The sequence below is a fragment of the Saccostrea echinata genome, unplaced genomic scaffold, assembly GCF_033153115.1.
Source record: "Saccostrea echinata isolate AGI-Se365-2 ecotype Australia unplaced genomic scaffold, CSIRO_AGI_Sech_v1 ptg000041l, whole genome shotgun sequence".
In the NCBI taxonomy this organism is placed as follows: Eukaryota; Metazoa; Mollusca; class Bivalvia; order Ostreida; family Ostreidae; genus Saccostrea; species Saccostrea echinata.
The window spans coordinates 958,365-973,562 of NW_026889790.1; the positions used below are offsets into that span (position 1 = coordinate 958,365).

At 32.7% G+C, this 15,198-nt stretch overlaps 2 protein-coding genes across 3 annotated transcripts in view; both read right to left on the reverse strand.

Annotated features, from left to right (window-relative positions):
* The window catches only part of LOC133200693 (follistatin-related protein 5-like), a 42,146-nt gene extending 40,434 nt beyond the window's left edge, over positions 1-1,712 (reverse strand). The window contains exon 1 of one of the 2 annotated variants that reach the window (XM_061336458.1): positions 1,676-1,712. The gene's annotated coding sequence lies outside the window, so the exon portion shown is untranslated. The remainder of the gene's footprint in view (positions 1-1,675) is intronic. The other variant, XM_061336460.1, reaches the window with a different exon arrangement.
* A 3,884-nt stretch (positions 1,713-5,596) lies between these two features.
* On the reverse strand, positions 5,597-13,439 carry LOC133200694 (ubiquitin-conjugating enzyme E2-17 kDa). Its single transcript, XM_061336461.1, has 6 exons — positions 13,342-13,439; positions 10,200-10,263; positions 8,824-8,855; positions 8,489-8,566; positions 6,751-6,856; positions 5,597-6,531 (listed from the first exon to the last, which is right to left on the reverse strand). Exons 1-6 carry the CDS (start codon positions 13,363-13,365, stop codon positions 6,392-6,394), a joined length of 444 nt encoding a protein of 147 aa, XP_061192445.1. The 5' UTR covers positions 13,366-13,439; the 3' UTR covers positions 5,597-6,391.
* Positions 13,440-15,198: the final 1,759 nt, after the last annotated feature.

The window sequence follows — 15,198 nt, forward strand, 5'->3', positions numbered from 1 at the left end:
TGATTTTATCAAAAAAGAGAAGCATCAAGTTTGATAAACGCAAGGTAATAGTGCTATTTAAATAAATGTATATGATATACATCAAAATAAAAATGAGGCAAAAACTATTTTTATGTCATTTAATGAAAAAATTCCACATTGGATTGTTAAACTACAGCATCATAACATCCAGACGTCTTATCCTTAAACTTATGAGAACCCCACTCTAACATGTTATGAAGCATTTGGTTAACACAACTGAGGGTCTTTCAGTGGAATTAATATAACTTATCATTATGATGGTTGAAGTACCAGGGACCTACATACTAACGGGATAGGCAACTCTTGCAAGTCTAGCGATACCTTGTAAGTTGCGGGATTTCGTAAGTCACTTTTAATTAAATATATCTCTTTTGCTATCAAATATTTCAGAATAAAATCTTAAATATCTATCAAGAAATTATTCAAGATTTGTTATTAGCACTATTTTTACTCCTTATCTTACTAGAAGTAATTACGTTTATTGTGTGTGCCCCTGATCGGCCGTATTTCCGAGAAATCGCCCATTTTGGTGGTTGTTTACTTAATATCTAAATCATTTTATAATATGTGCTTTAAAATTTATTAAATATCCATTCCGGTACACAAAAAGAACAGATTACATTAATCAGAAAACAAGCTTTTTACTGGGAAAAGAAGTAGTTCGAAAAACTTGCAGTGTTGTGTGTGATGTTTTTGGTAAATAAACATGGCGCTGAAGGACAGTTGCCTATCCCGTTAGTATATACTAGGTCCTTGGAAGTACACAGTTTTTTTTATCGACTTCTTCCACTTCTTTGGAATGCGCTGCACTTTAAGATTTAGGAGTCATCTTACTTAAGATAAATCATTAACTTAATTTGTGATCTAGAAGAACTGTTAACTGCCAAATATAGATAAAACGTTTTACTGATCTTCTCTCTACTTAGGACCTACTTGAACTCGAGAGAGTCAGTCGTTCAGAAAGAAATGCTACAGAAATATAAAATGACAAAATCATTTAGACGGAAAATTTAAGAAGTGTACAATAAATTTTTCATGGCAAAACAGCGTAATAGATAGTTTTCATATGGCATATTTTCTCTTCGAGTTATTTCCCTTGCCCGCCATTTTGGTGGTCAACCTGGTAATTTTTCCTCTTTGTCTTACCAAATTTAAGAGGGTGTAGCAGAAATATTTGGAGGAAAATCTTTATGGAATAAAAATTATGAAAAAAAGGAGGCTTTACCAAATGTATATTTTTTAGAAAAACAATGCTGCCTACCCCACAATTGCCAGTATATAAAGTTAAAGTTGGTTGAATAATGAAGAAATATGAGTATGTTGACCTCCAATATGGCGGCCAAAGGGAAATAACTCTTGATAATTTGGGCCTACTGAAAACTATCTATTAAGTGATAAAAAGCGGAAGAAATACGCCAAATGCGGAAGGGTAGACAGATCAGGAGTTGTTTATACTTACACTACAAACTTAAAATTACGAAGTAATTAACTCCATATCTTGCTGATTTCAGAAAAAGACACAGAGGGAAATTTTTCAAGGAATTTCTATAAAAGTTATCAACATACCGAGATAATTCGAGTTGTACTTAAAGATTACAATAACCATTCCATTCCTTAAATTACAAGGTGTTTAATTCGAGCAGTCAAAACTCACCAGCAAGCCTATCTTTTTTCATAAAACTTGTCCAAGCATCGGCATTATACTGCAATAAATGAACATTCAAAATCTTCAAACATGAGAAACTTAAAAAGTCCGCGAAAGCGGCGACTGGAAGCAAGGGCAGAGAACCAGCACTCAGTGGATGGCGGTAACAGGTTGTTTCGGCATTAAACATGTTCGGCCCTCACACATTCGGTTATATCGCAATAGAATTTATGCCAAACATTTGTACCCTTGCTATTATTAGAAATAGTCTCAAGTATTTTTCCTTAATACTAGTCATCAAAATAAAAAACACAAAAAAAAAAGAAAAGATAAATTGTGTCTGCACTTGAAACATTAACTATCTTTTTTTTATGGCACGCCAAATTCACAAAATTGAGATAATCATAGTTTCACAATCGATAAACTAGGTTTATCGGTTGTAAACTATAGTTTACGAATTGTAAACTATAATTAACAACGTTAATCTATATTTCACATCTGTAAACCATAGTTAACGCGATAATCTATGTTTCACAACCGTAAACTATACTTAACACCGAAAACAATCATTTGCGATTGCAAAACATAGATTTTCTGATAAATACAGTTCCACGATTTGTAAACTATAGTTTACAAACCGTTAACTATAGTTAACGATCTGATAAATATAGTTTCACGATTTGTGAAACTATGATTAACAACCGTTAACTATAGTTTACGATTGTAAACTATAGTTTACGATTGTAAACTATAGTTTACAAACGTGAATCTATGTTTATCAACAAAATCTATTGTTAACGCTTATTACAGACAGATAAACTTAGATTAGCATTCGTAAACTATAGTTAACAACCGTTAAATATAGTTTTACAGATGAAAACTATACTTAACGAATCGTTAAATATAGTTTACGATTTGTAAACTATAGTTTACAGTCGATAAACCTAGTTTATCAATTGTGAAACTAGGTTTTACTCATTTTTGTAAATTTGGCGTGCCATATTTTTTCCTCTCTCTCTTTCTGATTCAATTTTAGACCGTTGAAAATGCTTACAAGTGTTACATTTTTATGTATTTGAAATTTCATGGCCGTAGGAACCGGGGGGGGGGGGCACAGCCCCCGTGCCCCCCACCCCAATAATTTTGCCGATATATAGAATACTATAGAAAACATAGCTATTTTATGCTTGTGCCCCCTCAATCAAAACGTCTGATGACCTTTTTTTTTCTTGCTTGTCAAGAAATTTTGGTACTTGATAGTGCCCCCCCCCCAACTGAAAATGTATGGTTGTGCCCCCTCAAAGTGAAATTGCTTCCTACGGGCCTGAATTTATCAAACAAATTACATCTGCCATACGAGAGGGTTTGATGTATGTTTAAAACAAACATGTTTGTAAATCACTATTTTTTTCTATACATAGATTTTGACAGTTGCAGCCATTTATGGTGAGAACCTCGTAAGTTGTTGGAACTTGTGTTCAAACCATTTGTATATTATTTATACAATAAAAATACATGTAGGTTCAAATCAGAGGGTTCGATTGGACAATTTAAAAACATGTAGATCTATATCAATGTGATTCGTACTTCTTGGAAATTAAGGGAGGGAAATAATTAATGAAAAAGTGTAAGAGGAGGATGAATAAAGAAAGAAATGGACAAAGGAAGGAGGGAGAAAGATAGTCCCTGTTCATTCCCCAAGTAATACAAAAAGTATAAAGCACTGTATATCTTAACAAAAATTATTAGATAGATCTTTTAAATAACTGCATGAATTGCTCTTGAAACCTTAATTGGTAGATCAGGGACACTTTCAGAATTTCCTCATGGTGTTAGCGTGCACGTGCGGCCGGGAAGGGGGGAGGGGTAAACAGACGTATGCAATATATTCTTTTACAATCATATAGGTTACTAATGGTATTTATTTATTGTTTTGATGGGTTAAATTTCAATGTCATATCAGTTTTGAAAATTTCATTTTTTTTTTTATTTATCCTGTTAAATAATCGAAAGAGCGACATTAATTCTCAGTCTGCGCGACTTAATACGTATATAAATAGATGATCTTATTTCATACTTCCTTCCTCAAAGTCATGACAAATACTTCCTTGTTTACATACTAGATTGTTGACATTATGTAACTTCAGTTTGCTATTTTGATTCCGTACATGGTTAGTCGGCATGCTAACTCTTGGCCCATGAACTTTCTCAATTCCAACCCCTCAATCTTCCAAAGTCAAATTACTTTCCCGACGAATAAATTGTTCGCGCAAATTGAATCCACGGTTATCATCTGCGGCAATTCAAAAAATCAAATATGTATAAAGCTAATTAAGATTGCTGGGAAAAAACTTTTCCATCCTTAAATTTATTCAGCCTTTAAAGTCATATACTAGGGCGTATGTTTGATAAGTTCAGATAACCGAAGTTTAAAAAAGAAGATCTTTTTATATAATTTTTACTACTTTATATAAAGATGGGACTTTTCTGTAAATTACACAATTGAAATCAATCGCGTTTCAAACATATCAAAACTTTAAAACAATAACCAATTTATTTACCGACTCCACATTTAAATAAGAGACAAATTTAAGGTCAACTATAGAAACGTGAGGTTATTCAAGTCGAAATCAGTGAAAATTTAATTTGAACGTAAATAACATATCATACACTCAATCTCGTATTATTATTATTATTTATGGCTCAGATACGCCATATATAGGCTTAAAATCTCCAGGTAACATTTAATTTCGGTTTATTGATACATCAAACGCTTTCGGGTAAAATGTCGAATTCTGTACATGCACAGAGAAGTGTGTAACATGGAAGGCTGGTATACTTGTAGCTTCGAAATTGTCTTTTAAGACACTTTATCTCTTTCTCCAAGTCGTACTTGGTAATTCACGCTATTTGTCCAGTGGTGCTTTGATGTATGATCAAGATAATAATATACTTGTACGTGAAGTTAAATTTATATATACCTAACATGTATTTTAGAAGCTTGTTACTTCCACCACCGACTTTGGGACGGATTTAAGTTTGCATCCATGCTTAGATGTACATGCATATACTTGTCGGTCCGCAAGATATAAAAGATTTAGAGACTTCAAGGAAATTGTGGGAAGGGGTGAAGATGCAAGAAAGAAACGTTTAAATTTTGGGGCAATCCAGCCAAAAATTGTGGATGCTGCAAAACAAAAATAGCACTGATTGACAAACAAAAATCAGAACTATATGTAAATGAAAATGACATTCAGTCTAAAGTTAGAAATGAATTAAAATTAAATAAAAAGAGTTATGTGATCTAGACAATAAAACTTAAAAGTACTATTGACGTGTATTATTTTTATTAAAATAAACTTTGCTGGTATTTTAAAATGAAATTGTTGAATCCTAAATTATTTTTATTTTTATTTTTCGACCACCCAATGCATTTTTTTTGAGACAGAAAATCGTAAACCAAAAAAAATAAAAACTTTGGCCTAAATTCGTATATTTGTACTGCATGGTGAAAAGGCACAAAGAGGGACAACTCATTGTATTCACAATGGTCTCAATTACATTTCTCACAACATACATAGTGATCATATCCTATACATCGTCCTCATAAGTTCCTTCCTGGAAAAATACACGTTACCATTTTAATACTTTTTTAATAATCTATTCACAGCACATTACTCACCGCATACCAAACTAAGCCCCTTCACTACTGTTCTTCCTTATGTAGATATACATGACAAATTAATTTCTCCATGTCAATGTTTAAAAAATCCTTGGCTTATATGACTTGCATACCATTCTCTTGTTAAACATTTACTTTAAAACAATTTATAAGGCCACAAATATCTTGTGGACAAATGAAACTACATGCATATTCTTTGTATGTAGAAAAGCAACACATATTTTAAACAAGAAGGGTGAAACTCCACATAATTATTCCATTTTTTTATTCAACTATGCAGTTATATTCATACAAAGGAAATTCTTTTGCTGAAAAGTATAAACCCCCGACAAAGAAATATATAAAACGAAAGCTGCATTTACATGTCAGTTTAGCACTAAACTTTTTCAATCATTATCATTTTTCTTTAAATGTAAAAAAAAGAATTTACTAAGGAAAATTCAACATATTATAAACAAATTACCAACAAAATTAAATATATAAAGTCTATTCCATCATGGAAAACAATCCATAACGTGAGCACTGGTCAAAAACAATTTTAGTTAAATAAGTTTTAATTTAACAAAAATATATAAAGGGCTTGCAATGTTGGCAGCTATTAAAGATTTATTAGCAGATTTTCTCCAACCTGAGAAAATACAACAGCTGATGGACAAGATATTAATCAAGAAAGACAAACTTAAAGTTCACGCAAATCTGACAAAATAAAAAGTGAGGATTTACTTATACAATTCTTTCAGTTCCATAAGATAATACCACTTAAACAATACCAAATTATCAAACAAGTTACAAAAAATAATATAAAGGTGTCATACCTTATTTTATTTTGTTTTACCCCCTAAAATTTAAATCCCCATGAAACGGAACAAACTGAGAAAAAAAAAATTGGTTAAGAGTCAAGGAAAATTCACTCAACATTAGTTCTCCTTGTCTCCCTAGTCTGCTGGCATGCCACTTATTTGTACAGCATACCGTGGGAAAAGTGAAAATGTCAGAACATCAGATGCAATTTTTACATGTTTTCATTGGCTGTCATTATGATGTCACATGGCATATTTAGCAGTCCATTCCTTGGCTGTATTGTTGTATTTTTCCCTGTCCGTTTTGTAAATTCGGGCTATTTCTGGTACAAGAGGATCATCAGGATTGGGGTCAGTTAGCAATGAACATATGGAAAGTAGTACTGTATGGAAAAAAAATACCTGGCTTCAATTTTAGTTTGAAAACAATTTTACATATATACTATAAACTGATTATTTTCATCATCTTGTGTGTGCATGCAAGTATCAAATACCTAGGACATTGGTAATATTTACACAAAGACGTCTTATATAAATATATACATACATGTATATATATTCTTTAAAAAAAAAATCTGTAACAATGCGTGTTGTGAAATTACCTTTTGATATTGTTAAAGCTGGGGACCACTGTGATCGTAATATATCCAGACAAATACTTCCATTACTGTTAATGTTTGGGTGATATATTCTTGTCGTAAAGGCAACCTACACAAAAATCAGAAGCATTCTAAACATGGATATCCATAAAAAAATAAATTTTTGTTTTAAATTTGTAACACTAGAACAACTTTTGATGCCTTTCTAAAATTATCAGTGACAACTTGTCTCCTATATGTTGTATTTTCCAAACCCTACACATGAATTCATTCCACAGTTGGACTGTAGTACAAAGATAAATTAATATTCAAACCTGGAGGTGATGACTTCTTCAACACCACAGACATACATTTTTACCACTAGTACTGTGCTGCGATACATGTATATTGACTATACAGTATATGATAATGATATATTCAATGTTCATATTATCAATTTATCATCAATTCTTTTTTTTTTTTCTCATGTATGTTGAAATTGATCATTAGTAAAAATTTCCACCTACAGAGCAGTGAGTTTGGGTCCGATAAACCAATACATCACAATGAGAATCCCCCCCCCCCCCAATTTATACGAGAATTTTCCCAATTTTTTTTAAATCATAACATTGGAGTACATCCAGAAATTCAAAAAGTCTTCATTGATCAAGTTTATTTAAGAACTGTGTAGAATTACTCTGGAAAATAAAAACACATATTTTCATGCATAGCGACATTGTGGCACCCAATACTAAGTCAGGTTATACCAGAAATAACTCATATTTATTATCTAAATAATAACACAAGAGTACATGCAAAAATCATAGTTACATGTGAATTAATTTAAAGTATGTAACTCCTGTTACATTGGTTCAAGGGTTTTTTGATAACTATATTTTAGATATCTCCTCAAACAGCATAACTCAAAAACTCCTCATACAGCAGAACTCAAAATTAGAAAGATTGTGGGTCAGTGTGGGTATTGGTGAGCAACAGTGCAATAAACTTGACCTTTTTGTACTTAAAATGCAACTTTATTATTAATCACCTTTAAACTCAATCATATGTTATAAGATGTAATCATGGCAATAAATATAATTATATTTTATGCAAAACGGTTTAAAAAATCATTGGAAAAAAGTGTCAATTAATGCACATAAATTGTGTGGCCTTTCTGCACTAATAATATCGTACTTTGGGAAATACATTGTGATATTTTCTTCAATTTTTTCTTTATAAAGATATGATGAATAAACCTATTGTTTTTTTCAAATCAGCCTCTACCATGGAATAGTTTTTGTGCGATTTGCCAATGGTGAAATAGTCACCGAACTATTCACTGGCAGCATTCCATTTCCCTCTGAACTCTTCTGGTTTTATCTGGATCATGACGTGACACAAGTAAAGTCTGCTTTGGTATTATAAAACACCTACATAGAGCTCTGAGGGCAATACCAAGTTTATTGTCCTCTTTGAAAGCAACTATTTCCCTCAGCTTCAACTCTGGAAATAGTTACTGTCTTGAGGGACAATAAACTTGCTATGTCCTCATAGCCAGTAAATAGTATAATATCAAGCTTTTTTATGAATTTAGTGCTGAGTGGAAAGAAGTATCATGTAATTACAAAAAATGAAATGAAAAGTTGGGACTACTGATGTAAAATTTGAAATATGGGTCAAATTATGCAAATTTCAGACTAAAAGCAAAGAAATTTTATGTTGACTTTTTCAATATATATATGTAATTTTAGTATAAACTTACCTTAGGGGGTTTAAATGGATAATCTGTAGGGAAATGTATTGTTAGGAAAAATACACCACCAGTGAATGGACTGTCTGTCTGTAAAACAGAATGATAATCGTAAAGAAAACATACTTGAAGAGTGCATTAAATCTTTTGTTAAAATAGATAAGCTAGCATTTCATATCAATTTTTAAACATCTGAATACAATCCTTAAAAATGCATACAAATAGTCTATATATATATATATATATATATATATATATATATATATATATATATATATATATATATATATATATATATATATATATATATATCTTTGATAGTTTCCATTAAACTGTTCTTTACTCACCGGACCCATTATTGTGGCTTGCCAATGAAATACTGAAAAAGAAGAGGGGAAAAATATTAATTCAGTCAAAACAGATGCTGTAGATTGCATGGTTTAATGACCACAATTGGTATAGAATATATATTGAGTTAATAAATGAAATCAGGGTTCGAAATTCACTATATACAACTCGCAAAACGCGAGTTAGAATTCCCAAATTGCGAGTTAAAAATTAGGTAACTCGCAAAAACTTGCGAGTTGATTTTTTTTTGCATTGAAACTGTAGAAAAATTATATAATATGACAGAACACAATGCTTTTGATTTAAATCAGTAATTTAACTAAAAGTCACACTGTAGTTGTATTTTGTGTATTGTACAGTAGTTACTTTTTCCTCAAGTTACATGTATTTAATTTATATAAATTTAACTTTATATGAAAATTGCGAGTAGTCTTATAAAATTGCGAGTTCACTTTCTTGGTACTCGCAATTATTTGCGAGTTGTAATTTTAGGGAGTTTCTAACCCTGGAAATGATATTAAACTTCAGTACAGTCAGGACATGTTCTTTCTCCAGGGTATAAGAATGACCTTTATTTTAAAGACACACCTGTCCCAAAATCAAGTAAATAAAACTTCACGGATTTACCCACGACTAAAAACAGACCCCACCACCCACCTTCCCATTAACTTACCAATCTCATACCTGCCTACCCAAAACAGATGTCCTCCATAGTTTTCTATCAATTGCCTGTAAGACTTGACTTTAATGCAAAAGATTTTGTACTTTAACTGCAGAAAATTTAAGTGAGTCCAAACAAAGCAAATTTACTACTATAATTGTTGTACATACAGAAGACAAGTCTAAAACTCAACTTAGACATGACATGATGAAACTTTGGACAAGAAGAAGACCAAAATATTTTGATAACTTGAAGTTTGTTAATCTTATTCTCAATGTACGTGCACAAGAATAAGATTTCAAGTTCTGAAAAAAGTTTAATGATTTTATTAACACAACAGTGAAATCTAAGTGAGGCAAGTGAATCATTCTCTGCCTCTACTTGATTTAGCCACACGCAAGCATCCTGAATGAAAATGTAACCTCATACAATATATACTCAATACAATCATTGAGGTTGCTGATAAACACATTGAAAACAATACTGTAAAAGTATTACATTTAGCTGTGTATTCTATTTACCGCCTTTCACAGAAAGCAGCTTACACTAAATCAAGTACATTGCTAAATGTCTTGAGTTTATATATTCATATAAAGTGCATTCAGAAAACGCTAAATAAAATCAATTTCCGGCAAATATTGTACACACCAAATAAAATACATTTACAGTAATTTTAAACAATTAAGTTCTGATTTTAATAGACGTATTACTTACAATCGTCACCCACGGGTCCTGCTGAGCACTGTGCTGGGGGGTCTCTGCCTAAGTCTGTTAACTCCTAAAAAAGAAATTTGCAGACTTGGTGTTTGTTTCTTACAAAATATGAGTTAAAATAAAGTATATATCTCAAATATATATATATGTTTGTTTTTGAGGAAATTCATGTTGAAGTTTTTTTTTATATGGGTATCACCACACTATCACGTGGTTTTTAGCATATTACAGTCCTTTATTTTTGCCTATCTAAAAATAAACTCTTTCAAGCTCATTTTTCCTGTAGTGAAAGCTTTTTCTGTAATGATAAAGGGGGATTTGTGGGGAGGGGGAGGGTTTTTACAAGTGGGGATGGGGTGGAAATTCAGCCCTACATGGGGCCAGGGCTAGACAAATAGCATTGCCCGACGCCCGGGACAACCAATTTTGTTTGGTGGGCAAGTTATTTGATAAGTGGTACCTGCCCGCGGACAAGTGCTTCTCCAGTTAACAAAAAATCAAATGTTGTTTGTTTTATCGCTGTTGAAATGTAATGAATCACAGTAGAGCACCTGTTTTTCGCTGCTGTTCATTACTACATCGAATACTCGGTTGGAACTCCTCTAGAATTTACCCATTTATGTGTAGTTAAAATACACACAGGACGTAAAACATAGCAGCTATTGATTCCATGTCAAAAAAGTTGAAGAGGATTTTAGACCTTTTTAGGTATTGTAAAAAATAATGTAAAAATTCATCCCGTGAGTACAAACGTGTTATACTGATATTAAAATTGGAGCTGTTGACTGGCGATCACTGAAAGCCACAATCGACATGCAGTGGTGGTTTTCATAATCAAATACTTTATAATATTCAAAAAAAATTTTTTTTCTATCTTTCAGTATTTTTGGGATGTTAAAGTAATACAGAGAAAAGTTTAAATTATGCGCACTGCACAAGCTAAGAAATCTACATGGAACAAGACTTACCCCTAAATTTTTCCGTGCAAAAAATTAAGTGATTTTATGTCTAGTTTGGTTCCCATGTAGTGTATCAGTTGAGAAATAATTTAATGTTTAACGATAATGCTTTAATTTTATGTTAATTAAGAAAAAGTGGGACAAGCATATTTTTTGGTAGGACAAGTAATTTTACGATGGTAACCTGTCCGAGGGCAAGTACTGAAAAATTCTATTTGTCTACCCCTGATGGGGCAGTGGAAAATCCCGTAATACCGTATAAGAAGAATTCTTAGTGAGACACAAATTTAGCAATTTATCCCAAAAAACTTGTATATTATTTTAGCGAGAAGTAATTTTAGCGTTTTTATAATGCAGGGTTCGACATTCACGCTCGTCACCTCGTCATTTCCATCCTGTGATGATTTTTGACGACCTGATTTTCAGTCTGGCTCGCCCAAATGACGACCTGGGATGGGTTGGGAATATTCAATAATGATGTTTAATATTTTAAAATAAACTTTACAAGGCCTTATTGTTTCCTGTAACCCGCCTCGTGGATTTTTCTTTCTGCCAAATCTGTGTTTGATCAATCAGCTGATATAATTTTTACCAAAAGTATTAAATTAAGTTTTATTTGAGATATAAAATATGTCAACCTAGTCAACAATCACCATAAATATAAAGAGTAATGATCATTTTTGTAACATATAGTATTTCCCCCCACAACTTTCTGATGTTCGTACAGCCATGTTGGGTGTCCACTGTAAACATCACATCTGGTTAATTCAGTACAGGGATGTTTGACTCCATTTTTTTAGGCCTTTATGGTAAGTGAAAATGAATGTTTTAAACTAGAAACTTTATTTTGTGTCAATATATGAGGTGAGATTATACATTACAGCTTTTGACATTCCATAAATGTACAAAAGCACAACTTCTGTCGTCTTAACAAATTTTTAACAATTGCACATTTTTGTTTCATTTGATATTTTGTTCGGGCGACCTGAAATTCATTCGGGCAACCTGAAATCAGTGCCAAGGTTGCCCAAATGGGGAGACCAAATTTTGACGAGTGTCGAACCCTGTAATGTCAAGAAAGCTAACTATAGCAACCAATACAGAATAAATTGTTAGTGATATTCAATTTAGGGATCTCCAAACCCTCACTAATAATGCCAAAATTGAATCCTTGCTAAAAATTCTGCTTTTACAGTAATTAAAAGTATAAGGCACTTGGCATGTTTTTTCATTCAAAGAAACATCAGAAATTTTGGTTTGCTTGGCTAATATATTATTAGTAATCGAGGTTCAATCAAGGGGGTACAGGGATTTACCCCGGGTTTTATTCCATACACCCTGAGGCCAAAGTACTTAATGATTAAATTTCAGTTTGATATTTCTTTATTTCATTTTGTAATGACTCATAATCGCTTACCATCCACTGTAACAATTAATTTACTTGTCCTACACATGTATGCAAAACAAGTCATATTCCTTGGGGGTGTATTGTAGTTTTCATTCATTTCTGTATCCCTTGCTCACTTAATAAGCCCCTGATATAGAGTTCTAAATGAGAATGTTTTATGTAATTGGGCACTAGTTAATAATTGAAATCTTTCTTACTGTTAAACGTATTGCATATTATCATGTTTGTAAACTTAACGAAACAAACAGATCACCAACACATTGTTTTGTATTATCATGTTTGGTAATGTACCAAGTTGTCTCATTTTCCTTTTGTAATATTTTGGTCCAAAATAAACGTCTGTAACTTTGGAGTCATTGCAAAATTAGTCTGCAGCAGTCATGAATTCTAACCAGGTTACCCAGTTCTATTTATATGCTTATTTTCGTTTTAACTTGTCAACTTTGGGTGTATCGACCTCTCTGAACTCCACCGAGATTTCATTGGTCATGCTACTTAATCATTTCTAAATCACCAGAAAACGAACCCTCGCTTAACTTTTCATGCTATAATGATCACATTTTCGCGAGAATATAACCGCAGAAATTTCTCTATGATTTCGGGGATCCCCACATTTCTGTTCAGTAATTTTCGATGAAATAAAATGGCGGCCTACGGTTGATCGAGAAGTAAACCCTCTGTCGCCGGGAAACAAATAATAACACAAATTTGACCAAAATTTGGCCTTTTGTAGAGTGGATATGACTAAAGAAAATAATGTTTTACATAAACATACCTTTTGAATCCTTTTTAACGCCATATTTGTGATTTTGTTTGTCTAAACAGACGGAAGGTTGTCTTCTTTGACCACTTCTTTCACTAAATCCCGGATATAAAATCAGCGCATGCGTGAATTTTTGTGCCATTGTTAGCATGGTTGGATTAAGCGTGGATGACATCTATCTTATTTTTAAATGGGGTAAAAATAATTATTAGCCAATATGGCTATTTCATGGACTGTGAGAGTGAAACCTCTTTTTACAATTCTAAGGGGGTAGGGGTGGATCCAGATGTTCTAGCAGAGAAGATGATGATGATGACAGGGAGGCCTAAATTCAGTTTAATGAAAATTAGCACCTACATCTTATTTACTATGTTAAAAAAAATAAGAAAACGTAGGAGCTAACTTAATTAGACTGGCCTAAATTTATAAGCAAAAACGAAACACACGCACACACACACAACAAAAGAAAAACAAAAAAAACCCCAAAAAGTAGTAAAGAAACATTAATTAAGTAAACCAAAAAAAAAAAAAAACAGTAACAGACTGGATAAAAAAAATGCGATAGAGTTGTACATGTACATGTACCTCATTATGTCGAGAACTGCATGTCTCTAGACTTTCAGTTTTGTTTTGTTTTGTTTGTTTTTTGTTTTGTTTTTTTAAGAAAACGTTTGTTAATGAACACTTTGTAAATGTGTGCTAGAAAAATATATGATACAAAACAAATTAAAAAAATCCCGGGACCGATGTGTAAATTAAATTGTGGGGGGGGGGGGGGGGGGAGGGGTTCCTATCCACAGGCGCGTAATTTTCAAACCAGATCTACATGTATCTCATAAAAAAAAGTACAGACCGAGGATGACATGTAGCGCTATCCAGGGCTCCTGTGCCGTAAAGATTCATATTTAGGAATAATTGTCTGTTGCTATCTAAAAGCACTCAATCTATGATTACATGTATTTCTCTTCTATGTATTCGAATGATTCATTTGGATTATCTCTCTTTTTCCACAACTCCACAAGGTATATGGATCCATCAGATGTGAGGGGTTAGGTGGGTTCGGATCTCCTAGGATTTATATTAACCCTCCTAGGATTTATATTAACCCTCCTAGGATTTATATTAACCTAAGATGACTTTTAAAGAACACTTGCAATCTCTTAAAATGGAAATGAGGTCCATAAACCCCCATATCGACATTCCCCCAGGGGTAGACTTGGACAATGACCACCACCCCAGTTCCGATTAAAGCAGTCAAAAAAAAAAAAAAAAAAAAAAAATCAAGAATGACAAAGTCCCAGGACCAGACTCTATTCCACCAGAGGTCCTGAAATAACAGGAAGCATTTTAAATTAGAAAAGATCTGTGAGACAAAAGAAATACCCGAGGACTGGAGAACGAGACTCATCGTGAAGTTACCCAGAAAAGGAGATTTAAGTGATTGTTACAGTTGTAGAGGAATCCAACTACTTTCCCTCCCTAGCAAAGTCCCCACAAGAATTATCTTAGAATCAAAAAAGCTATCTACAGTGGTTTAATAGATGACTTCAAGAAAGCAGTCTATACACACTATCTGGAGAGCTTTAAGTCATTATGGTATTTCAACAAAGATAATAAACGTAATTCAAGGGCTATATAACAACACAAAGTGCCAACTGAGGTATATACATCAGACAAAACAGAGAACAGCCTCCAAGTGTTCATCAGTGATTGTCTCCGTGAAATTCTCAGAACAAGACGATCTGAGAATATATCGAGCACAGAATTATGGAGAAGAACCTACCAAGCACCAATAGCAAATGCCATCAAGCTGCGAAAATGGCGTTGGATTGGTCATAACCTCAGAAGACCTCAAAATAACATCACAAG

Bases quoted from the DNA above. Each gene is read 5' to 3' on its own strand.
- LOC133200694 (XM_061336461.1), bottom strand. From the start codon at position 13,365: ATGGCGTTAAAAAGGATTCAAAAG. The intron at 8,567-8,823 runs GTGAGTAAAGAA...TCTGTTTTACAG, and splicing joins AAGCCACAATAATGGGTCCG to ACAGACAGTCCATTCACTGG. The intron at 6,857-8,488 runs GTAAGTTTATAC...ATTTTTGTGTAG, and splicing joins ATCCATTTAAACCCCCTAAG to GTTGCCTTTACGACAAGAAT.